The sequence below is a fragment of the Propithecus coquereli genome, unplaced genomic scaffold (assembly GCF_000956105.1).
Source record: "Propithecus coquereli isolate 6110/MARCELLA unplaced genomic scaffold, Pcoq_1.0 Scaffold178, whole genome shotgun sequence".
NCBI classification, from domain to species: domain Eukaryota; kingdom Metazoa; phylum Chordata; class Mammalia; order Primates; family Indriidae; genus Propithecus; species Propithecus coquereli.
Window position 1 is genome coordinate 3,847,164 of NW_012142523.1, and position 24,878 is coordinate 3,872,041.

The 24,878-nt window shown below is 51.5% G+C and overlaps 1 protein-coding gene across 2 annotated transcripts in view; it reads right to left on the reverse strand.

The window, feature by feature from the left end:
• The window catches only part of DLGAP3 (discs, large (Drosophila) homolog-associated protein 3), a 58,319-nt gene that overhangs the window by 26,702 nt on the left and 6,739 nt on the right, over positions 1-24,878 (reverse strand). For both annotated transcript variants that reach the window (XM_012642251.1, XM_012642252.1), the window contains 4 exons: positions 10,555-10,636; positions 7,914-9,068; positions 3,649-3,854; positions 3,245-3,317 (listed from right to left, as the gene is read on the reverse strand). In XM_012642251.1, the coding sequence (XP_012497705.1) occupies positions 3,245-3,317; positions 3,649-3,854; positions 7,914-9,017 (1,383 nt within the window). In that variant the 5' untranslated portion in view covers positions 9,018-9,068; positions 10,555-10,636. The remainder of the gene's footprint in view (positions 1-3,244; positions 3,318-3,648; positions 3,855-7,913; positions 9,069-10,554; positions 10,637-24,878) is intronic.

A 24,878-nucleotide genomic window follows, 5' to 3' on the forward strand; every position in this document is an offset into this window, starting at 1 on the left:
ATTCACGCAGACTAATGGAATAGATTTGAAGGTTCAGTAATAAACACATGCATTTATGATAAGCTGATTTTGATAAAGGGTTCAAGAAATTCTAATGAGAAAAGAAAAGTCTTTCCAACAAATGATGCTGGGAAAATTGGATATCCACATGCAAAAGGATTAAGTTGGACCCCTAACTCAAATTACACACGAATAAAACAAAAATACTCAAACTGAATCATACACCAAAATGTAGGTGTTAAAGCTACAAAATTCTTAAGAAAGACATTAGACTAATTTTTTATGATCTTGGATTAGGCAACATTTTCTTAAATTCTACACCAAAAGCACAATCAAGAAGAGAAAAATTGATGAATTAACTTTGCCAAATTTAAAATGTTTTGTTCTTCAGGCAAAAATGAAAAATCTGAAATACAGTTCACTGAATGGGACAAACCACCCCTACTGACAGCTCGATATCAGATTTCTAGCCTCCAGAATTGTGAGAAAATAAATTTTTATTTCTAAAAAAAGGAAAGAAGAAGGGAAGAGGTCATCAAAATTAAAGTGTCCTAAGGTCTTTTCATTGTTTAGGATAAGGTAGAAAAAATTGTCAGCTTCAGACTTTAAATATGCACATTAAAACTATAAGGATAACCACAAAAAATAAAATAGAATATATAACTGCCAAACCAGTGTGGGATCTGGCAAGGAGAAGAATAAGTAAAACTCAATCAAACCAAAAGAAGGCAGCAAAAGAGTATTACCCAAAAGGCAGGATAAAGAGAAGGCACAAATAAGATGACAGAAATAAATCCAAGCATATCCGTAATCACAATAAATATAAATGTACTAAACTCTCTAGCAATTATCAGAATGGATACAAGGCAAAATCTAGCTGTAAACTATTGACATAAAACATACCGGAACACAGGAGACAAAAAGCTTTAAAGTAAAAGACGGAAAAAGATGTTCTAGGCAAATACTAAACAAAAAATAGACTTAGGAGAAAAAAAGCACTATTAGAGATAATAATAGGGTGACATCTCTGGTACTTTAAACCTATTTCCTCTTCTGTAAAGCAGGGATAATAAGCCACACCTCCAGGCTAAATATGTCAAGTACATGTGAAGTTGGATAGTGAAAAGTGCTATAGGGAGGAGGAGGAGGAGAAGGAGGAAGATGACAACAGCACAGAGAAGAGCAAAAGGAAATGTTGGGAGGGAGGGTTAAATTAAAATTTTAGAACATTCAGAAAAAGACCTGAAAGAAGTGAGGACGTGATCCATGGACATGCCTGGGAAGACGTCCCCGCAGAGGTAATGGCAAACGCACAGGCCCTAAGGCTGGAGCACACCTGTGGGGTCAGGAGCAGCAGGGGGCCTGGTGCCGCTGGAGTGGGAGGGAGGGGGACAGTGTTAGGAGAGGAACTCAGAGGTAGCTCTGGTCAGGTCACTCACAGTCAAGGGCCTTGTAACTCATAGTCAAGACCTTGACATTTGCTCTGAGCAAGGTGAGGGTTTTGAGCAGAAGAGTGAGCAAATGCGATTATGTATTTTAACGACCACTCTGGCTGTAGTGAGAGGATGAAGTAGGGCAAGGGCAAATACAGGAGACCAACTAGAAGGCAGCGCCACAGTCCAAGCAAAAGGACACGGTGACCGGACTGGACTGGTGGCAGTGGGGGTGGTGAGGAGTGGTTGCATCCTGGATGTATTTTGAAGGTGGGACTAATAGGATTTGTTGAAGGACCGGCTGTGGTTTGTAAGCTTGTAAGCGAGAGAGAAAGGACTGACTGAAGACTAACTTCAGGCCTTTAGACCAGAGCTCCTGGAAGGATAAAGTTGCCCTTATCGGAAATGGAGAAGACAGTCGGCAGTGCAGCAATGGTCGGTGGGAGGGGGAGTGGGTAATCAGCAGTTAAGTTTTGTACATCTTGAGTTCAAGATGTGTACTGGGCATCCAAGTGAGATTTCAGTACACACCTACATACACATGCCTGGCATTTTATGGGAGGGTTTGGGCTGGAGACATGCCTTTGGGAGTCACCAGGCTCTGAGAAATACTCAAAGCCATGAGCCAGGATGAGATCGCCTAAGAAGTAGGTGGAGAGAGAAGTCTGGGGCCTGAGCCCCTGGACAACTCCAGTGTTTCAATCCTGGGGAGTTGTAGAGGCACCCGAGACACACTGGGAATAAGCAGCATAGGAGAAGAATCTAGGAGAGTCTAGAGGGGGTGGTGTCCCCAAAGCCAGCTGAGTAGTGTTTCAGGAAGGAGAGAACCATCAGCTGTGTTAGATGTTGCTGATGGCCCAAGTAAAATGAGGACTGAGCATTAACTAGTGGGGTTAGCAACGCAGGCTGATCTGGTATGAAAAGAGCCGTGCCAACCCAATTGCCTGGTCCAGGCAATGCAACAAAGGAACACCCAGAGACCGCAGCAGCGAACAATGGGAGCCGGTGTGGACAGTCTTTTGCGTTGCTCTTTCCCCCCAGCAAACAGTAAAAATAGCTAACCTTTACTGAGTGCTGGCCATGTGCCAAGAACACTATTAGGATGCCTATTTTTAAATAGGGAAAGTGGGGCTCAAAAAAGTCAAGTAACTCGCCCCAGGTCACCCGGCTGGTAAGGAGCTGAGGAGGAATTCAAACCCATCTCATGAGTTTAATTATTAAACTGCACTGCCTCCGTTTAATTAAGGGGAAAGTCTACAGTTAAGTATGGAACTCACATTTATAAAATATCAATTTTGGACCAAGTATTTTGTGTGTGCATACATTTTCTCACTGAACTCTCGCAAACCCTTGTAAAATAACTATTGCTACTACTGCCATTTCACAGATGGGACACGGGGTATCTTGCTGGTGGTCCTGCGGGATAGAGGGGGTGGGGGCAGAACTCGGGCCCAGATCGGCTCTGAGACCGCAGCGTGGCCCGTGCCCTGTCTGCACGAATCAATCCTACCTTCCACGTGGGGTGGGGGTGGGGGAACACTCAGGCCTGGAAAGGGCTGGGGAGCCTCAGAGAACTGGTGTTGTCCTTAAGAGCTCAGCACTTTGAAGACACTTGGTGGGTTTCCAGGGTGTGATTCTCTGAGGTCCCCAGTCTGAGTCAGCTCCAGGGGTCCCAAGCAGGTTTCCCAGTTCCCCCAGAGCCACACCTGAGCTCTGTCCATAGGCAGAGCCTCTGGTTTTAAGGCCTAAGCTGAGCATGGGACTGAATCCCCCTCCTGCCCCTTCCTCCAGGTCTACCGGCCTCTCCCTACCTGTCCAGTGGTGAGGGAACGGGTGTAGCCAGGGATGGAGCTCCGGGGGTGGATCCGGGGTGGGACACAGCAGCTGGAAAAGTTCAAAATTCCAGAGTGAGAAAAGGGGACTGCTAGGCAGTGCGGGGTGGAGGGGGATGACAACAATGGGGCCCCTGAGCAGGTTCTATTCCCCAGAACCCCCAAACAGAGATTTCCCCAGGAGACTCTGGGAAATGAGACTCCCCCCAAGAGGCACTCGGACAGGGACCATTGCCAGGGACCTCCCCTTTATATGGGGCAGAGAGACACCCCAGTTGAACCCTAAGCAGGGCCACCCAGCAGGGACGCAATCTATACACATCTGCAAGAGCCCAGGATCAGCTCCCAGAACCACCCTCCACCCCAGCCCTCCCAGTCCTTACTTGATCCTGGCCTGGTCCACGCTGGAGGAGCGGCGGGTGGTGAAGCGGCGGGCGACTGCTTTGGGAGATGTCTTGGGGCTGCCGTCGGAGTCTCCGCTCTCCTCATCCCCCATGGCTTTGATGTAGCTGCCGCTCCGCATCCGGCGGCAGGGGATCTCCCCATCCTTGCCACCAGTGGGGTAACCCCCCCAGTCATCTTGCGGCACCTGCAGGGACAGCGGCCTCTGTCTCTGAGACACGTCCCTAGCAAATCTAGAGGCCAGGACTCTCTTCCCCACTGTCAGTGGGGGGCGTTCCGCCTAGGTTGAGCAGGCCTCACTCAGGAGCATGCAAGGGTGGAGCAGAAGGTGGGGGTCTCAGGCCATCCCCCTCTCTCACAAAGAGATGCCTCATCATCCTCCATGGCCCCTTTGCCACTAGATTGAGGGCCACCTAGAGAGTCTTAGGGAGTGACATGCCAGGCACCAAGAGGTTGAAGATCAGGGCCAAAGTGACCTGTGTTGCTCCCACCCCCAGCCATAAGGCATCCTCTGACCTCAGTCACCTTTTACCCTCCTTCTCAGTCATCCTGTTAACACGACTGCCCCCCTCCCCCGTGAGGAGCTGCAGAGGTTTGATGCAGGGGAGTGACATCGGATCTGAGTTTCAGAGCGAGCACTCCAGCAGTCCAAACAGAGGCTGCACTGTGGAGGGCCAGAGCAGGGCAGGGGCTCAAGTGGTGGGAGGAAGACCAATTAGGAGGCTGATGCTGTTATCCAGGCAAGAGATGATGAGGCCTAAATTAAGACGATGACAATGAGGGGGAAGAGGAGATGGAAATGAGAGGTGTTGAGGAGCATCAGTGAGCCTGATTAGACGTGGGGGATGAGGGGGCGGGAGGATGCCTGCCAGGCTGCTGGCTGAGGACCTGGGGGGTGGTGCTGCCGCTCACTGAGCCCCAGGGCCCCAGAGAAACAGGCCTGGGGAAAGGCGATGGGTTCAGGGTTGAGCACCTTGAGTTTGGCATTGGACTGTGGAGCAGGTGGCTGGATGTTTGGTTCTGTGGTTCAGCGGGGATTCGGGGCCGGAAGCAGACGTGTGGGAGTCATGGGGTGCAGCTGGACCCATAGGAGTGAATGAGGCAGCCCAGGGGAAAGAAGAAACAGAGCTGAGAGATCCGCTGACATTTAAAAAGGGACTGCAAAGAAAGGAAGAGGAGCCTGTGGAGTCACCTGAGAAGGAGTGGGCAGAGGGTAGGAGGGAAGTCAGGAAAATGCCATGTCATAGAAACAGGAGACATTTCAAGAATAAAAGGAGTCGATTATGTCAAATGCCACAGTGCGTTCAGAGGTTAGTAACTCAGGCTCAGGAGTTAGAAGATCCATGTGCAAATTCTGGCCCCATCTCTTGCGAGCTAGGTGAACTGGAGCAAAACCCATTAACCGCTAAGCGTCAGTTTCCTTGACTGTGAGTTGGCAATGATAATTATGCTTACACCAGAGGGGTAGTGAGCAAGACAAAGGAGCAGGACATAGGAAGTGCTCAATGAATGTTAACTACTATTGTAAGCATTGAAAGGTACCTTTTGAGGACAGCTCTCAAAAGACCATTGGTGACCACTGCCAGGGCACTTCAGTGACAGGGGTGTGGAAGTCAGAGCACAGTGAGGACTGAAGGGAAGTGAAGAAGAGCTTGGATGTGCAGGGAAGACGGGACATGTGGAAGGGGGACAGGGTGGAGGAAAGACTTTTTAGGATGAAAGCGACTTCGGGCATGTTTTCAGGATGCGGGAAAGAGCCAGTAAAGATAGTCTTTAAGCATGGGGAGGAGGGGGACAGTCCAGGGATGGAGGGGTCCCGAGGAGATGGGCTCAAGCCCTGGGTGGGGGATCAGCCTGGGATGGGTGGCCACGGCTTTTCCTCTGAGCCAGGGAAGAGGAAGAGGGTGGCTGGGACCCAGATGAGTCTAGAGGGGCAGAGACAGGGAGCTGGGGGACCCCTGGTATCGGCCACACTGTGAAGAATGAGGTGTAGGCAAAGGCATGGGGGAGTGTGTGGGGGGAGGTGGGGAGGATTTAAAACACTCGTGGGGAAGAATGGGTTAAATGGGGTAGGGAGGGGAGCTCCAAGGGGGCCAAGCCTTGGGGACAGCATAGGGTTCAGGGGAGGAGGGGACACTCTGAGGGTGGGGCTAGGCGAGGAGACAGAGATCAGTGTGAGAACGGGGACCCAGGGACGGGATGGGGCCCCGAGAAGGAACCCACAGGGAGGAACAGGGCTCAGCAAGGGCCTGGGGCTCAATGGGAAGATCGGAACCCAGAACGGCGAGGCTCCATAAGGGAACAAGGGCTCAGAGTGGAAAGAGGGATTCTGGAAGAGGGTAAAGGAGAGAAACAGGGCCTCAACATGGGATTGAGAGTCCCAACAAAGACACACAGTTGGATGGGGCCAGTCTCTGCTGCTCTGGTGCCAGGGGAGCAGGAGGCTATCTGGAGGGTCCCTGCAGCCCTTTGGTTCTCCCCACATGGGCTCAGATTTCTCAGTCCTAAGATGCCCTGGAGCCCCAGACCCTGAGGGATCATTCCCCTTGCCCATATGCCACAGAGAGAGCAGCAGGCAGGTGGAGCGAGGCCGGCCAGCAGATGGGACAGCCAGGGCACGTTCTGCCACGCTGTAGGCTCCCACTCTGTAGCCACCGCAGAGCTCCTCGCTCCTTTGCAGAGCACTGTGAGATGCATGTTAAAAAGGAAGCCCCCAGGGAGGTCAGGGCAGCCCTGGAGAAGCAACAAGGAGCAGTAGAATGGTGGCACATCTTTAGGGATGGCAAGGGCTCAGTCGCGGGGGAAGAGGTGGGTGTTCCTCCCTGGACCCTTCAATTCTCAGCTGAGAGCACCTCCCTACCCAGGGAGGGGGCAATCCAAGGCCAACCCACAAGTCCTGAATCCCAGAAGTCTCTCCTGTTTCCACTGTGGCCCTGTGCGCTCCCTTGGGCTTTTGTGGGTTCCCCAAGAGAGCCCTAACTTGTGCATAACTTACCCAACAAGGCCAATGACACCCCAAAGACACACGCCATCTCAATTTTCCTTATCTTTGGACATGCTGTAGTCTCTTCCTGACACCTTTAATCAGCACTCAGCTAACTCCAACTCCTCCACTGAGTTTGAGCTCAGAGGACACTCCTCCCAGAAGGTGTTCCTTCCAAGCCACCCCTGGCCACCATCACCCCAGAGGGGTGAGGTTCCTCCTCTGTGTCCCCATAGTGCCCAGGGCTCTCTCCTATCACAGCCTCATCACACTCTATTCTACCCACTCCCTTTTCTACCCTCTAAGCTGTGAGCTCCTGACAAGCAGCATCTGTGTCTTCATCTTTGTACCCCAGGAAATGCCCATTGAATGAATGAATGTGTGTTAACTATATGGAATGTGGGTTTGGGGGATAATCCAAAATCTGCTGGACCTCCAGAACTCAAACTTATTTTTCCTCCCAAAACTACAGCAGAGCTCAAGAACACAGCATAGGCTGGAAAAGGGTGGGAGGGAGGCTTCGTAATTAGGGGTTAAAGCTCCTAGCTTCACCTGCAGAGACTACAGAGGTGGTAAGACAGGACAAGAACAGCATGCCAGCTGTCACCTGCACCATCCCTCCCAGGAGGCCTTGCCTGGAGTTATACCAAGGCTCAGCCTGCAGTGTGCCCCCCAGCCTAGGAAAACCCACCGGCCAGGCCCCCAGGACTCCTCCACAGCTTCATGGGCTCACCCCACCACAGGTCTCCCAGAACCACAAACCCTAGCAGAGGCACATTCTGGAAGCAGCTGACTTTCGTATTCAAGCAACATCTGTACCACCCAGATTTGAGCAGAAAAGAAGTCTGGAGAAGGCCTTGGGGCAGGAGAACTGCTTTTCAACTGCTGCCCTCCAATCTTGAGGGCAGCTACAGCCAGGGAGCACCGCACTATCCCGTCTACTGCCCACCCTCAACTTCATGCTGCCTCCAGCCTCGTAAGACAGAGAGAAACACAGCTTGTCCAAAACAGTAGGTCAAAGGGAAGCCTTCCTGACACTGACCTACATCATCAGAATAGAAAGGCCCCCTCATTGCACAACAGGGAAACTGAGGCCCCCCAAAGGAGCTCAGGGTGACAAAGCGAGGCAAGACAGAGCCTCCCTGCATCCAAGCCCTCCATCACAGGGACAGATGGCTCCCATCCATCCCTTTACATTGCTCCCTGGGTGACAAGACTGGTGAGGACTGAGGACCCTGTTTCCCACCCCCACCAAAGCCTCACCTGCAGATAGTGATAAGTCCTGGCTTTGGCCTTGGCCTCTGGACCCAGGAGCCCCTTGCTTGGCCCGGCCCCTGGGTATCCATCCCGGCCCTGGCCGACCATCATGGTATGCCAGGCACTTCGCTTGACCGATTGTCCATCCAGTGACATGGACATGCCAGTGCAGGCAAGGCAGCGGCCTTCTGACCCGCCTGAGCGCCCCTTGAAGCTCAAGTCCCGGTAGGACCCATCCGGAGCCTCCAGGCAGAAGGGACCACCAGCCTCCCCAGGGGGCCTCCCACCCGCCAGGAAGCCGCTGTCACTGTCCAAGTTGTCATCGGAGCTCCACCAGCCTGTGGACTTGGCCTGGTGCCGCCCGTCCCCCTTGCGGTCCTTGCTCTTGCTCCTCTTGCCGTGCCGGGACTGGTGGTGGTGATGGTGGTGGTGATGGTGGTGGTGGGAGGTGTGGGGGCCTCCAGAGCCTGGGCCAGGGTAGCTGTCTCCTCCAGAGCCGCCTCTTCCCTCAGCCTTGGGCCCGTTATAGTCCCGCTTCCCGGGCGCCTCCAGAGAGTGGGACTTGGCAAAGAGCTTCTGAACAGAGTGAACCAGGTGCCGGATGCGGCTCGGGCTCTCGCTGCGGGGCTCTGGGGCAGTGCCAGACCCCGGCCCTGGCCCGGGCCCAGCCCCTGCTGGACCTCGCTGGTATGGTAGCGTGTGGAAGCCATCTTGCTGAACTGGCAACTGCTTTTCAAACTGATCCAGGAGTGTAGGAGGCAGGCGGGGGGCACCCTTGCCCTGTGGGTGGCCCACACAGTCTTCACAGGTGTCAAACGGGCCCTGGCCGGGGTACATCCTGGGGAAGGTGCTGGAACCCCCCCCAACCCCGGCCCCCCCTGGTCCTCCCTCAGGGCCTACCGACGGCCCTTCACTCAGGCTCAGAGGCCCTTCGGGAGAAAGCTGTCCCAGGCCAGCTCTCGGGGCACAGAAGCGGGGCTCAGTGGAGAAGGCCTCCCTGGAGCCCAGCAGGTACGGGGCCCTGGCAGCTGGGCCCACGTCCATATGCTGTTGGTCAGCAAAGCGGGCTGGGCGGGGATGGCTGCCTCGGTCGCCATGGTAACCCCTCATGGCCTCAGCAAAGGCTCTTCATAGTGTTGGGGGCCAGGCCCCAGGAACCTCCTGGAAAAACAGGGAGAAAAGAGATTCGAATTGAACAACAAACCACTTCACCTAAAACCATCTTTCATTAGCCATTCTCGTATTGCTTTAGGTAATGCATATCAATTTATTGTGAGTAATTGTACTATCTTTCCACAAATGGGCTAAAAAAAGTCCTTAAAACAGTCGTAATAGACAAAGACACTCACAAGGGCACCAAATGATCCCATCATTCATCAAATGCTGCAAAATTGATAAACACTTACTCGCAAGAGGAAATGCCCTCAGCTGACTGGGTTTTTAAATATCCTTAGATTATCAAAAACAAAAAGATACCCAAGCAGACATACAAAATATTCAAAGAAACCTGTCATTAGGTGAACTAGATTTTCACGAGCTGGCTCTAGGCAAGCAGATCCAGAGCCACACCTCTGCCCAACCCTACCCCACAACCCACAGCTCCAGGAGCCAGGCCTCGGGGTCACAGCTCCCGGCCTCAGTGACCAAAGAGAACACTGGACTCAAATCTACATACATATCCAGCACCATTCCGCAGAAAAAATCCCTCCCCTTCCTTCCACACCTGGTTCCTTCCATCTGGCTGCAGGCTCATTCTCCCTCCCCTCAGGACTGAGATAGGAAGAAAAACCTGAGATGACTTCTCCTCCTTCCCCTTTGGGGTTCCAGATTTTCCCCAGTGGACTCTCCCCTTTTGCCTTTTACCCCCCAGTACACACACACCCACCACTCACATTCCACTGGCGGGGGGGTAGCCATGGAGGGAAGAAAAGCCACAACGAGGAACAACAGTGGCAATACAAGGTAGTATCTGAATCCTGAACTGGGACTGGAACCCAGAAGTTCCTCCTCCCAGGAGCAGTGGGCTGGCAAGGCAGGAAAGTGTTGGAGAAAAAGATCTGAAACCAGTGCCCCTGGCCCCCATCCCAGGCTTGCCAAGACTACAGGACAGAGAGGTCAGCTCTCAGCAAGAGCTGCCTCCAATCAGGACTCCAGGAGCTGCCAGGACAGGAGCTACGGCAGGAGGGGGTGACAGCAGGAGGGACAGGGACAGAGGAGCTGGCAGACGGCGCCCTCGCTCATCCCAGACCAGGCTCCTGGGCCATCTGCTGACTAGGAGGGGATGACAGCCTCAAAGACTCCAGACAGCAGCACCTCCAAGACTCATCCTCCCTTTCTCCCCACCGCCACCTCCCCACACCCACCCTGCTTCAGCCTTCTTCCAGATCCTGCTCACAGCTCGTCTCCTACTATTTCCCGAGCACTTGCTCTGTACCAGATACCATGCATACCTAATATTCTCTAATCTCACTGAAATCCTGTAAGGTAGATATTATCCACACTTACCCATGAGAAAATTGAGCTCCAAATGGTGAGGTCACAAAGCCGGTAAGTGGATGAGTCACTTTGAATCAAGATTCAAACCCAAGTTATTCTGATTTGAGAACCTGAGTCTAATCCCCATCTCTTAGACTCTCCCATCACTCACCATCCGGGGTGTCCCATCCTTGATGTCGGGATCCCCACCGCCGGCAGAATCCTAACTTCAGAAGGCTCAGGACCACTGGCTCCTGACAGAAAAGAAAAGGATGGTAAGGAAAGGGGGAAAGAGATTCTCTCAGAGTCCTCAGAGGTCTCAGGGTCTCTGGCCTTGACAGTTTCCCTTCTCAACCCCCTAAACCAGGACTGACTGGATCCCCCATGATGCAGAGCCTCTGGACCCCCAGGGAAATGAAGTTGGCTTCATTATGCAAATGCATGCAAATGAGCTTACAGGTTGGACTACCTCCAACTGCAGGTATCTGTGTGATCTGTCCATGGTGCTGAGCCACTGCATTTTCATTGCCCTCAAATATGATTCCATTCCACAAATATTTGTTGAGCAGCTACCATAAGCAAGACTCTGAGTGAGAAGTGTATAGAGGTGATTTAAGTGTGGTCCCTGTCCTCAAGGGGTTTGTAGTCTAATAGGGGAACAACTTCTCACGTGACAGAGTTATTTCAGGCTGCTGTATTTTTGCACAAGCTGTTCCCTCCACCTAGAATCTCCTTTCATCCACCCCCAAGCCCTCCCCCTGGCTAACACTTACTCATACTAAGCCCCACCTTCCCTTGAAGACTTTCTGTACTCTTATTCTGGGTAATGCCTCTCTACTGGGCTTTTATAACACCCTGGATGTCCCCTTGAAAGCAGCTATCACACGGCATTGAAATGGTCTGTTTTAGTTTCTGTTGACCCAACTAGAATGTGATCTCCTGCAGGATAGGGACCAAGTCCTGTTCACCTCTGAATCTCCAGCACCTAACTCAGAGCTTTGCCCAAAGCTGGTCCTTAATAAATGTTCACTAAGTAGGTGAATAAATGACTGTGCTGGATGAGATCAGATTCGATAGCGGGAAATCAAGGAGGACTTCCCAGAGAAGATGGTGTTTGAGACAAAGTACAAGATGGCTGTGTGTTCCACAGACGAAGGTGGTGGGGAAGAGGAAAGAGCAAGCACAAGGCAGAAGGGAATTCTGAGGGGTGGGCTGGGAGAGATCCAGCAGAAAGTTGGGGTTTGGCAAACAGTGGGAAGAGGAGAGAGAGAGCCAGAAAGAAAGACGACTCTGAAGTTTGCAGCAGCCGTGACTAGAAGACTAATGACGCCATTATGAGACACAGGGATGTCAGGAAGAAGCGCTAGCTTTGCAAGCATGATTAATAGTAGTGGAAGAGACACAGTCGGACATCAGGAAGAACTTCCTGACCCTAAAGGATATGAGACAATGAAGAAAATCGTGGAGTCTCCTGGGAATCTTCCATAGAGGAGCAGGTGAGATGTGCCCACCCCCGGGCCAACCCTGGCCTGAACAGAAGAAGCTATTGGTTATCTTGTCTGGAAAGAGAATGGGATGACCTCACAGATAGCAACTGCCTGGCTCTAGGTGACAATTCTTCTCCTTCATTGCCCTTCTCTCGGGAAAGAGGGTACTTTAGACCAAGATGGCCTCTCCAGCAGTTGTTGGAAAAGCACGTAGAAGCATCTCCCCACCTTGGAAAGAAGCTTTGATGACCTGGCCTATCATCCATGGCATGCTCCTCTTCCTGTCCCAGGGAGGACCTGTGTCTGAGGCTCACAGCACAAAATACCACTTTGGCAGAAGCCCAGACCATCCTATTTGCTTTGTTTGTGGTCACATCAAGCTGGAACCTCACTGGACTTCCCAGCAGTGGACATTCCCAGGTGACCTTCTATCCCCTGCTTCACACAGGTACTGCTTGCTGCCAAGCCACTGAGCTTTCACCAAGATCTTCTCAAACTTGAGTCTCTTTGATGTCAATCAATCCATGTTCTCCCAGCTCTAGTCTCAGAGGAGATGGGCCCCCATCATTGCTGATCTCCAGGCACCCCACCCCCGACCACCCCCGACTCCCTTAGGGCAGCGCTGTCTAGTGGAAAAGCAGAGGCTCTGAGACCAGAAGGGACATGACACCAGACAGGCACCCTACCCTAAGCCCAATGATACCTGCTCACATATCTCCCAGGACCTCGATGAATACTGAATAATAAAATCCATATGAAACCACTTTTATAAACTCCAAAAGATTACACAATGGATATAATCTCTCAAGTGAAGGCTTTCTTTTGGATTTACAAAATCCCTAGTATCCAAATAATAAGCAAAATAAGAAAATCCAAATTACTGGAGGCAAAGGATATCTGATTTACGGATTTCCTAAAGAAAAGGTTTAGTTAATGACTGGCTTCCTCCTATATGTTATGCTTCCCAATCCCATTTCTCCACCCCCCTTCTCCCACCTCACAACTACACACAATCAATGGGGAGGAAAAACAGGTGAGGAGGGGACTAATAATCCCATCCATCGCCAAATTTCTATGGATTTTGCTCCCTAAAGAATAGATGTGCCCACTTATTTCCATATCCACCAAATCATTGGTGACTCACTAAAACTCATTCCCAACCTCCTTTTCCCTTTCCCAGCATCCCTTGTAAACAGAGGCCACATGATTCAGTTTTGGCTAAAGACATATACATAAAAATATGATGAAGGTTTCTGGGAAAGAGTTTGCCTTTGTGACCAAAGGGGTGAAGCTTGTTAGTGCCACCCTTTCTCCACTTCCTTTTGGCTTGAATACAATCATGATGGCCGGAGCTAGGGCAGCTGCATGGCCACCATGAGGGAAAGGCCTAGAGAACTGCAGAGATGTTAGTCCTGCCTGGCATCATTGAGCCACAGAGCCAAACAAGCAGTTGCCTTTCTTCAGGCCTAAACGTGATGAGGAATGAACTTCTCATTTAAACCACTGTTGGCCAGATTTTCTGTGGTATTTGCAGCAGAAAGCACCGCTAATGAATCCAACTGTCCCTCAGAACATCGTCTCCTGCCTGTTTGTCTGCAACAGTCTCCTAACTGGTCTCGCTGTTTCCGTTCTCCCCCTGCTCCAACCCAGATGATCATTTGGAAATGCAAATCTGATCATGTCACTTCTCTGCTTAAAACTCTTCACTGGTTCATTGATGTTCTTAGGATAAAATGCCTTAACCAGTCCAACAAGGCCCGTGGGGTCTGGCCCTTCCTACTTCTCCAACATCCTCTCACAACATGCTCCCCTTGCCTTCTCTGCCGCAGCCAGGCCAGTCTTTTGTCAGTCCCATGATCCCTCGCATCACGGGGCCTATTCCCCCTGTTGGGACAGCTTTTCCCAGCCACCTCTGCCTTGCTAACTCCTACACACCCTTCAGATCTCGGCCCAGTTGGTTCTTCCTCCAGGAAGCTTTCTCTGGCCTCCCCGACTAGGTCAGATGCCCCTGCTGTTTGCTCTCAAGGCACCATGTACCTGGCTCTTAAATCATTACCATTTTAAATTTATGTGATTCCAAGACTGTGTGTCTCTCCCACTAGAATGGAAGCTCCACGTAAGTGCAGGGATTTTATCCATCTTATTCACTGCATTCTCCCCAGTCCCTAGAACGATACTTAGCATATGGCAGGTGTTTGCTGAGTGAATGTGATCCTACAAAGAACAAGATCCTTTCACCTATGATATTCCAAAGTATAGATAATATTAGCTCCTTCCAGCTTACAGAAGAAGAAACTGAGGCTTGGAGAGGCTAAGTGACCTGCCCAAGGTCACACTGAGCTGGTGTCAAAGCCAGAAGTCAAATCCAGTGTTGCCTGACTCCGAAGCCTTTGCTTTTCTCCTATCTGCACTGCCAGCCCAGTGAAGTCAAACTTATTAAACGCCATTCTGAAATGAACACAGTCATGAAAGTGAATCTGGTTTCTTTTTTAAGCAAAAACAAAAAAGCAAACAAATAAAAACATCTCACACATATCACAGCCTCCAGAGCTAACTAGAATGTGGTTTAACCTTTTCCTCCGTGCAGTGAGCACTGAGTTTACACCAAGTCCAAGGTCAGATAAGTACAGAACAAAGGATGCTCCCAGAAGCCTTGTGACAGCTCTGGGTGCTGGTGTTATTTTCCCCTTTTTTACTGCATTAAGTCATCTACCTACTACTCCAGGACATAGAGGGCTGCCCAGATGGTGAACCTCTGGGCCAAGGGAAGCAGCCACTTTTGCAATTGCCTGTGGATTGGCTGGGAAGTGGGGAGTGAAGGAGTCTGGGAGGGTGCTGTGTGTGACAAATTCTTCTCTGATGCAGCTCAAATCTATCTGGGAATGGAAGAAGTGGCACAGATGCCGTCACCAAGAAATTACCCAATTTAGCACCAACTACACAATCCAGCAATTAGTTTCTTAAACCGGAACTTGCTGGGGGCTGCCAGGCTGGCGGGGTTGTTGTTACAAATCTCACTGGGAAACCAGCTGTGTAATTCGCCAGGAGGTTGTCACTGCCCCAAGCAATTACCTTCCAGAAAAAGAATGGAAAATGGGGGAAGGAAAAGGGCTGCCGAGGAAGGAGTCAGAGTGTTTTCTCTCCCTCTCCCCAGGGCCCTGCCCAGCCAAATCCACTGGTTTTCCTTTCGTGAGACCTAGGCAACCCCCTGGATCAAAGCGGTTAACGGTGTGGTCTCTTACATCGGACTATCTGGACTCAAACCGCTTTCCACTCACTTACTAGATATGCATACTTGGGCAGGTGATTCTCCTCTCTTAACCTGTTTTCTCATCTGTGAAGTGGGGATAATATTAGAGCCATCAAAAAGGGTCTAATGATGTGATGGTTACAAGGTAAAGCATATAAATCCCTTAGCACTGTACCTGGCACACGGTAAATAATAAAGGTAGCTATCATTATTTGTACTTTCATTTTTATTATTTCCTCCATCGGTTTACAGTGTAACCTTGGGGAGGTCACTTAATCTCTCCAGACAACCATCTAAGACCAGAGGTACTCAGCTGGGGAAAAGATAAGTAGTTCTTTCTCAAGACTGTCCACATCTGGGCACCCAGGGATCCAGGTGTGTTTGACAAAGGCCAGTGTCTCAGTGGTTGACACAAAGTGATGCCTTGGGCAAAGATAAAGATTTCAAAAATCAAATATTAGCTGATTCACTCCTTCCCCAGGAAGCTGTCTGGGAGAGCTACAAGCTGGACATGATGGTCTAGATAACAGAAAAAGGGTACAGCTGCCCTCTTGCTCGGGGTCGGCCCTGTCCAGTCTCTTTATGGAGCCTATGAGGTCGCACCCCCACCGGTTCCAACACAGCAGAACTTACGGCAAGTGAGGCCTAGAATTCATCTTGCTGCTGTCAGCCTGAGCTCCTCTAAGCCATGTGCATCCTTAGGATCCCAAAGTTTCAGGCTTTGCCTACCCACCCCCTCTCCCTGTGTTGTCCGAACCAGCAGAGCCAGGATTCTATCTCAGTTTCTCTGTCCAGTCCTGCACCACCCCCTGACCTGCCAGCAGCTTGGGTGGCTGAGGCTGCGCGTGCACTGTGAACGGAGGAGACGATGGGAGCCCTATGCAGGGCCTCTGACCTGCAGCTCACACTCCTGACTATTCACCTTGACCCACGGATAGACATTCCTCCCCCACCCTCTCCCCTCTTCCTGCCTCCGGTTCTGCCTGAGCCCCCTGACCAATTTGACACCGGCTTTGCCCAGATGCCCTTGGCAGAATCTCTGTAGCTGGGCTGATGCCCTAGTCCCTGGCCTGCCTCCACTCCACTGCCCAGCCCTGTAGCTGAAGACTCAGCATGCCTTGTGCCCAGCCCCAGCCCATAGGACCCCAGGAAAATCCTCCTTTTCCTACCCTCACTGCCCCAGAAAATACAGAAAAAAGAGGAACCGAATAGAAGGAAGGGGGTTTGCCATCTTATTCATTCACCTTTATTACTTTATTTAATCAACTCTTCCAAGGGCTTAGGGCAGGAATTTTACAGAAAATGGGCTTATAGCTCCAAAACACTCGTGACATTTAGGCAGATACAAGTCTAAATCCATCTCCTGACCCATTGGACAGTGCTCAGCCTGTGAATAACCCACACTACCTATAATCTCTTTGAAAATCCCACCTCAGGGGGCTTTGCACTTGATGTTCTCGCTGCTGGAACACTCTGCCCCAGATATTCCCATGGCTTCCTCTGGCTCATCTTTTGGGGCTCAGCTCAGAGACGCCTCCCCTGACCACTCACTTTAACTAAAGTTGAGCCTCAACCCTGGGTACGCTCTACATCATCCTGTTTTGTTGCACTCATAGCATTTATTGCCCTTTGAAATTATTTTCTTTGTCTATTACATGTGTATAGTATATCTCCCTCAGTAGAACGTAAGCTTCAAAAGGGCAGGGGCTGTGTCTGTCTTGTGAGCTGCAGTATTTAGAGTGTCTAAAACAATGCCTGGAACTAACAGGTGCTGGAAAAATATATATTGCATGAATGGATGCCTTCCCTTGCTGCCCCCATCCACTCTGCTCCTGTGCGCAACAGCCCACAGAAAGCCCGCCCCTTTCCCCCTAAATGCTCTGGAGAGCTCTGGAGGACTTGGTATTAGAAATCCAGCCTCCAAACCCAGCCTTGGTCATCATGCTCGTCTAGCCTCTCCGACTGGCAGGTAAAGACGGCTTTGTCCCAGCCACATCTGGTTCTCCCCCAGATGTCCCTCTCTGCATAGGAAAGGTAGTGAAGGGGGAAGGGGGAGGAAAAAGGGAAAAGGTGACCCTCCCCATGCTGCAGAGAGAAAGAAGGAGGCTGAGAGGAGGGGTCTCAAGGCTGAGCTGTAGGAGCAGGGCTCGGGGTCCGCCACCACCCAAGTAGGTTTCTTCACTCAGACTTGCTGGGCCCCAGTCCTTTCCCAGGGGCCCATGTACCCCACAGGCACTGGAAGCAAAGTTTGGACTTCCTCCTTCTCCAGGGCTGCCAAAGGCCCTTTGAGACACGATTCAGCCTGATCAGCCTCACCGCCTCCTACCCCCTAATTGCAGCCATGGCCAGCTGCTTCCGGCTCATTCTCTGCTCTCTCTTCCCTTTCTGTCAACTGGGCCAGTCCTCAGGCTGTGCTGCCTTGTCATGTCCACTCTCCCCTCTCCCCCTCCTGAAGGTCCCCAGGAGCCTTCTTTGGGGAAGGCTGTCTCCCGCTGAGAGGGAGGACGCCCAGACCAGAATTTCCACAGGACCCCACTTAGGGGCAGGTGGTGACACAGACTGTGGCTTCCGGGTCTTGAGCTAAACTGAGTTCATAACCCAGGTCCACCACTCACTAGACGTGTGGCCTTAAGGAAGTCCCTTCATCTCGCTCAAGTTCAGTTTCCCCATTTTCAAACCGGGGCAAGAATGGTCCCTTTCTCATGGTGATGTCATGAGGATTGCGATAATGCAGGTAAAATGCCGGGCACAGTGCTGAGTGTTAGCTTTTGCTAACGAGGGAGAAACCACTTACATGCATGAGACCTAGAAACAGGGCCACCAAGGGGATTTCTCAGACAGCTTTGGGCAGAGGCTGTAGCCATACCAGAATTCAGTCTGGATCAGAAATGAGTAGTCTGAAATGCATTTGTTCAAGCACCTGGAAATTTCTGTTTGCCTGGGCTCCTTGTGAAGACCCCCCATACCTTGAGCATACAGAAGACTGTAGACCAGCCCTGGTGACCAAGGATGGTGGCATCTGAGAGGACCAGAGACCCTTGATTCACAGACCCCCACGAACCCCAGCAGCTAGGGCTTGGTCTCTTGCCCAAGTCCACGGATCTAGAAGGGAAATCCCAGAGACCTCACAGCTGGGTATTGGAGAGACAGTCATCCACCTCCATCCATTATATCACAACCTCCCTGCAAGACCACGAACAACTTGTTTTATCTCTCTGAGCCTCAATATTCTCATCTATAAAATAGGGATAACAAAACCTACCTCCTGAGGTTGTGGCAATGAGTGATTGAGCTGATCTATCCAGGGCAACCGCACTTATGTCTCCATATGTTGGCTTCTTCTGACTTTAGCACCCTAGCGCCTTCTTCAATCTATATGTGAGTTGGGCTGGTACTGCCCTGGCCTCCAGGGTGCTGCCACATCTGAGCTTGCCACCAGAAAACAAGAGGTGGAAGTTCAAGCCCATGGCAGGGGACCGTTGGATAGAAGCTGCTCAGCCAGGCCAGGCCCATGGCCTTTCCTACCCTCTGGCCTAGATGTCTGGTCCCCTTATGGGGTCCAGAGTTTAGGACTGCCTCCTGGGTTAGCACACTGTCCCGCAAGCTGTCTGTGTGAGCTGGGACAGAAGCTTCCAGCACCTTTTGGGCCCCTCCCACAGGGGAGTCAAGCACAGAGCTGGGCCCCACAGGGCCCGATGAAGGCTGGTTGGTTGGCTGACTGCTGGGTTCACGTGGTGGTGCCTCCCACCCCTCAGCTCTGCCGGCCCCTGTCCCAGACTCAGGGATATCTAAGCCTCTGCTCTGGTCTCTGGATTTCTGGGCTCAGCAGGAGAAAAGAGAGCTGGGAGCTGGGGACAGAGCAGGAGAGCACGTGGGAAGAGGAGGCTGCACGGACTTCAAGATCCCTTCATATGGATGACACGTGCTCCCAGCTTTACCCTCCGATGCAGCTCAGGTGTACTCTCTCCAAGAAGCCTTCCCTAAGAGTGCCCTCCCCATCCATGCCAGGACACAGCAGCTGCTACCTCCTTTGGGGTCCCATATCTGCATTTAGCACAGTGGGGTCAATACTTGTTTGCAGGCTGTGAGATCCTTGAAGGCCAGGATTCACATGATCTATCTCCGTATGGCCAAACATGGCGCAGAGCAGGTGTTCAATGAGCTCAGAGTCAACGACTGAGCCCTCAAGTAGTAACCCACAGCTGAGGCATGGGGAAAGGGGGAGAAACAGGAAAAGGCAGGAGGGCAATGACTCCCTGCAGCTGGACCGGAACTCCCCAGCAGGCAGAGCTAGTCCAGAGGGATATGGTTTCCCTAAAAAGTGTCCTGTCCAGGGAGGCATGCAATCAGAGGCTGGAAGACCACATAGAGCAGATTCAAGCACTGAACACATTTCAGACCAGACAACCTGTGGGGCTTTCAACTCTGAAGTCTGAGGTTTGGCTCTTTGAAAGCCTACAACTGCACAGGCCCAGTGGTAAGCACTTTAGACGCATTTCCTCGTGTAACCCTCAAAACCATCCTTTGCAGTAGGTACTATTGTGACTCCCATTTTACAGATGAGGAAATTGAGGCTTAGAAAGATAAAGAACATTGCCCAAGGTCACACAGGTAGTGAAAGAAGGATTTGAATCCGGGTCTGAGTCCAGGCCTGACACTCTCAACCTCCAGGAGATCAAGTCCCAGCTGAACAGAGTATGTCTAAAGTGGCACGCCCCCCTGACCACACTGGTCTGAGGACGCAAGCAGGGGGAGTCCAGTGTGCCCTACTGATTTCTCAGCCTCTGGAAACCTCCATCTCTGCTACCTCTCCCTCACACTTCCCATACGTGTTCCCAAGACTGCTCATTCACAAAATAACACACACGTTCATCCAGAGACAAATTACGTAGCCACTCAGTCATCCACACACAACTTAGGTGTCATCTGTCCTCACACACACAGTCATTGTCACATGATACACACAAACTTATCCCCACGGTGTTCAAACACATGTGCATTGTTATCCAATAGACATCGATACTCGTGGGCATAGATGCTGCGCAGATACAAGAGCTTAAATACATGTTCCTCCCCACATGACAGACATACATGTTCATTTCACAGCACTTAGGCACCCACATCTGCTCAGTGTCATACACCACATCCTCCCCCAATAAGGACTTTATCCATTGTTCCCAGATCCAATACTAGGCCCAGGTGAGCAATGATGCTCCATTTCTCTGGGGTTGGCCAGGCAGTCCAGGGAGGGAAGGAAGGCTCGGCTTGCCTGTGATGGATGGAATTAATCTACTGAGCTGGAGAAACTAAATAATTAAATCCCTAATCACCCCCCAAGCCAGCCCAGGCCAATATAGCTGAGGGAGGGAGGGGGCTCTGAGGCCCAGACCAATATCCTAGATAGGGGGAGGGGCTTGGAAAGAGAGGCACAGACAGAACCCTCTAGGAGGGTGCTCTGGGAAGAACTCTGGCCAGCAGGCAGGCAGACAGACAGACAGACACGGCTCTCCAATCCCACAGACTCTCCTCTTCCACATGAAATACTGCGGCCTGGGAAGACGACCACTACCCACTGGAACAGGGCTAGAGGAGGGGTACAATCCTCCTCCCACTCCCAGAGCTCCCCCTGCCCCTCCTCGAGGTGCATCCTGGGAGTGTATGGAGACACTCAAAGTGCCCAGGACTGGGGCAGACAACAGGGTCTGCTCAAAGCAGAGCAGACATGGGACCAGTCGGGCCTCAGCCCACCCCTGCCCCACAGAGAACAGGCTGCTCCCCCAGCCAGGCACGACGGCAGGGGAGGGCCCCTCCACTCAGGTTCACCTGCTGCCCTTTAGGAAGTGGGTCCAGCACGTGGCTAACAGGCTGAGGATGGGGCAGAGGCCTGGGCAGGGGGGCTCAGGGAATCAGCCTGGGAACAGGCCCCAGTCCTATTGGCTGAAAAGTGGGTCATTTTCCTTTTGAAAAATAGTGAGAAAATGGAGAAGTAGGTCGGGCTCTTATCCCCTCAGCCCCAGGCACCATCCCCGACTTGCAGGGTGGGGAAAGAGAGGCCTGCACATGCCAAAGCCCCATGTCCCCCAGGACCCTAGCCAGGGCCCTGCAGAGCAGGAGGCCAAGGTCATCATTACTCAGGACACCCAAGGACATGCACACTCTGAGGCCAGGGCTGGAACACCAGCCCCACCCTGCCCCGGGGGGCCTTGGGATGAACCAAGCTGGGGTGAGGCCAAGCTAGAGGGTGGGGTCCGGCACGCAGGACCCTGAGGAGCCCCCTCCCATCCTCACGTCTGCTGTGATGCCTCCTCTCCTCTCTTCTCCTCCCTTTCCTCATCGTCCACGTGGGCAGAGTCGTTGCCATGACACCGCGGGCAGGTGGGCGGCTCTGGCGGCTGTTCTGGCCCAACCCCCACGCTCACAGCCCAGGTGGGAGGGGAGCAGCAGCAGCACCCCGGCCCCTAGCCCAGATGAGCGAGAGGAGAGAGGCAAATGGGCCCCCTACACCCTAGAACCTGAAAGAGGCTCTATCACTGGCCTCAGGAATAAAGCAGCCCAGCCCCAGGCTTGGAGGTCCAGGGAGGAGCCCTCAAAGAGGCCAGCAGGCCTTGACCTCTCCCCGCCACCAGAGGTCAGGGAGTGGCATGGGATGGGGGGAACCCACAACCCCTACTCCCTCCTCCTTTTATCCCCCGCTCTCCTCCCAGCTTTCCCACATTGTCAGTCCCTTCGCACCAGCAGCTGATTGGTCCTGCCTGAGGTTTAACCTCAGTTTCTCACAGTGCAACACACGCTCGATTCTCCATGCTCTCTTGGGAGAACGGAAAACAACCAAAGTGGACACTCTCAGAGAAATTCCTTCCCTATTACCAAACCCCAACCTATCTTATAGGAACCCCTTTCCCTGGGTCTCCCCACATACCTGAATTCACACGACAGCCTGGGGCGACCAGTAACTCCTAAGCTCAAGCTTGGCTAAGCCACCTACAGCACCAGGGGACAGGAGAGAGGACCCGGAGTGGAGCAGGAGGGGAAGGGAGGGAGGGAAGAGGTGGGCAGACAGCAGAAGCTGCCCAAGGTGCTGTCCTGTCCCACCACATCTGGCTTCAGGAAGTCTGGGCCATGCCTGAGCTCCCCGGCTCTGAGCTCTCCGCTGTCCTTCCCCTTCTCCCTCTGCTCTCTCGGTCCACGTGCCTCTCTCCGAGAGTCTCTAAGTCTCTGTTTGTGGCTCAGACTTCCTAAGACCGTTCCCACTGTTCAGGACGCTGTTCCCAACTCCTGTTCCCTAAAGCAGGTACCCTGCATCACTGACGGAATGGGATCACAGAGACCCCTGGCTGGCAGGGATGGGCATACGTGGCATGGTGGTGAGAAGACACAACAGGGAGAAGAGCGGCCAGGGTTAGCTGGAGGGTGTCCAGCTTGTCGTGGGCTGTTCATGACTTATATACCACATGTGCACACAGAGACACTTTTGCTTTCCTCCTTAGCCTTCCCCTACCAAGACAGCAAATCTGATTGAAATATATACATGCACATGCGTGTGTGTGTGTGTGTGTGTGTGTGTGTGTGTGTATGTACATGCATGTGTTTGTACACTGTATCTCCTTTCTCCATCTCCACTGCTGGTGTTCTAAGTCATCCTAATTTCTCACCAGAGCTATTACAACAGGTCTCCCGGCCCTGCATCTTGTTCCACCTTGATCCTTTCTCCTCACGGGCTGCCAGCTATCTAGAATGTGTTCATTCGTCAAATACGTGTGGAGTGCCTACTCCAAGCCAGAGAGAGACAGCAATGAACGAAACAGATGAAGCCTCTCGTTCTCATGAAGTCGATATTCTAGTGCAGAAAGAGGCATGATAAACAAATATATGAAATAATGGCAGTGGCAAGTACTGAAATAAAAATAATGAAATGGGGTGAGGAGATAGGATGACAAGGGGATATTTAAGATAGGCTACTGGGGAGCCCTCTCCAAAAAAGTGACTTTTGAGCAAAGACCTGAATACGGTGAGGGAGCGAGTTGCCTGGGTGTCTGGGAGAAGAGCATTTCAGGCTGAAGGAAAACGCAAGTGCAACAGCCTCAAGGTGGGACTGTGCTCTTCATGGAACAGAAAGGAAGCCCGTGCAGGAGTGGTCCCTGAGACCAGGAGGGAAATCAGGGGCTATTTCACACACAGCACTCACGTCGCTCAGGCCCCTCTGAGCACCTTGGATTTCACGCCAAGTGAAATGGAAAGCCAAGGGAAAGGCAAGACCGCATCTTACTCTGGCTGCTTTTCAGGGGAGCGTCTAAGGAGGTGGGAGTGGCAAGGGTGCAAGTAGGAAGACCAGTTAGGACATTTCCAGTCATTGAAATACCTTTTACCGCAGTTGCCCACCAGGTAAACACCCGTTCAATATTTAAGGCTCAGCTCAAAGGCCTCCCCTTCTATGGATCAAACCTCTCCCTTGCCCACTCCAGAACGAACCTCCCCCTCTTCAGGTCCCCACTGCCCGCCATGAACACTTATACGCATCTACCTTCCTCAACACCCTCCTTACTTGGCTCCGTGTCTTTTGCCCTCTCTGGAGTGTAAGTTGCCTGAGGTCAAGGACCATCCCTAGTGTCTAGCAGAGCACATGGCACATTACAGGCATAAAACAAACAAGGGCTGAATGAATGGATGCATTGGATGAAGCACAGTGATGGGGAAGGGATTGTTTGCAGGCTGTTGTTAACCTGGGCGAGTGAGGTGCACATGTCTATGGCCACGGGGTGCAGTCAGGCCAGTGTTAGCATACGCCCACATGTTTCTGTATACTCAGTTCACGTATACATGTATATTAGCATGTATGTGCATGCTGTTGGTATATACACTTCCATAGATTTTTTTCATGTATGTACATGTTAGTAAGTGCACCTATGTTGAGATATGCATATTATGGCATAGACAGGTAATATATACATATACATGTATATATGTATTGCCACATGTCCCGTATGTGTGAAGCTTATGCACACATCTGGGTCTTCCTTATATCCACTACCACTTTCATCCACTAAGCCCAACTTCTTCTTGATTTTTGAAACTTCTTTAGTAACGCCAGTGTTTCAGTCCCCACTCTCTCCCCACATACACACTGAGCACCACAGCATCCAAACAGCCTTGAGCCTGAATCTCTTACTCAGCTGCCCCTGAGGCCTGTATAGGTTTTCCCTCAGCTAACTCCCTTCACATCGATGGTGGTGGGAACAGTTGGCTCCCGAGGACATGAGAATTTGAGAGACCTCAGACAGCCTACTTTCTGGAGAAGAGCCACAGGCATTGGGGTGGATCAAGTTCAAGCTAGTGAAGGAAACAACTTTTGGGTAGCCCAACATTCATCAGAATCAGAATCATCAGAATCTCTCTCTTTCTCTCTCTCTTACATGTATTCACATGTATGATTCAATTTACATACATATAGTCATAGGTTGTCAATTCATGTGTGTATATGTGCACGCCACATACACGCTCACATGCATGCTTACATTCACACATATGCATCACTTGGTAAGCACATCACACACACAGCTTTAATTAATCACCTTCATAGTCACATATGTACATGGATTCATACCTAGTCATACATACGTACACACACATATATATTTTTCCACACTTCTACAAATAAATGTGCTTATACACACACATATGACATATTCACACATAATTATGTACATATACACAGTCATATGCACACACACAGGAAGAAATATACATGCATGTGCACTGGAG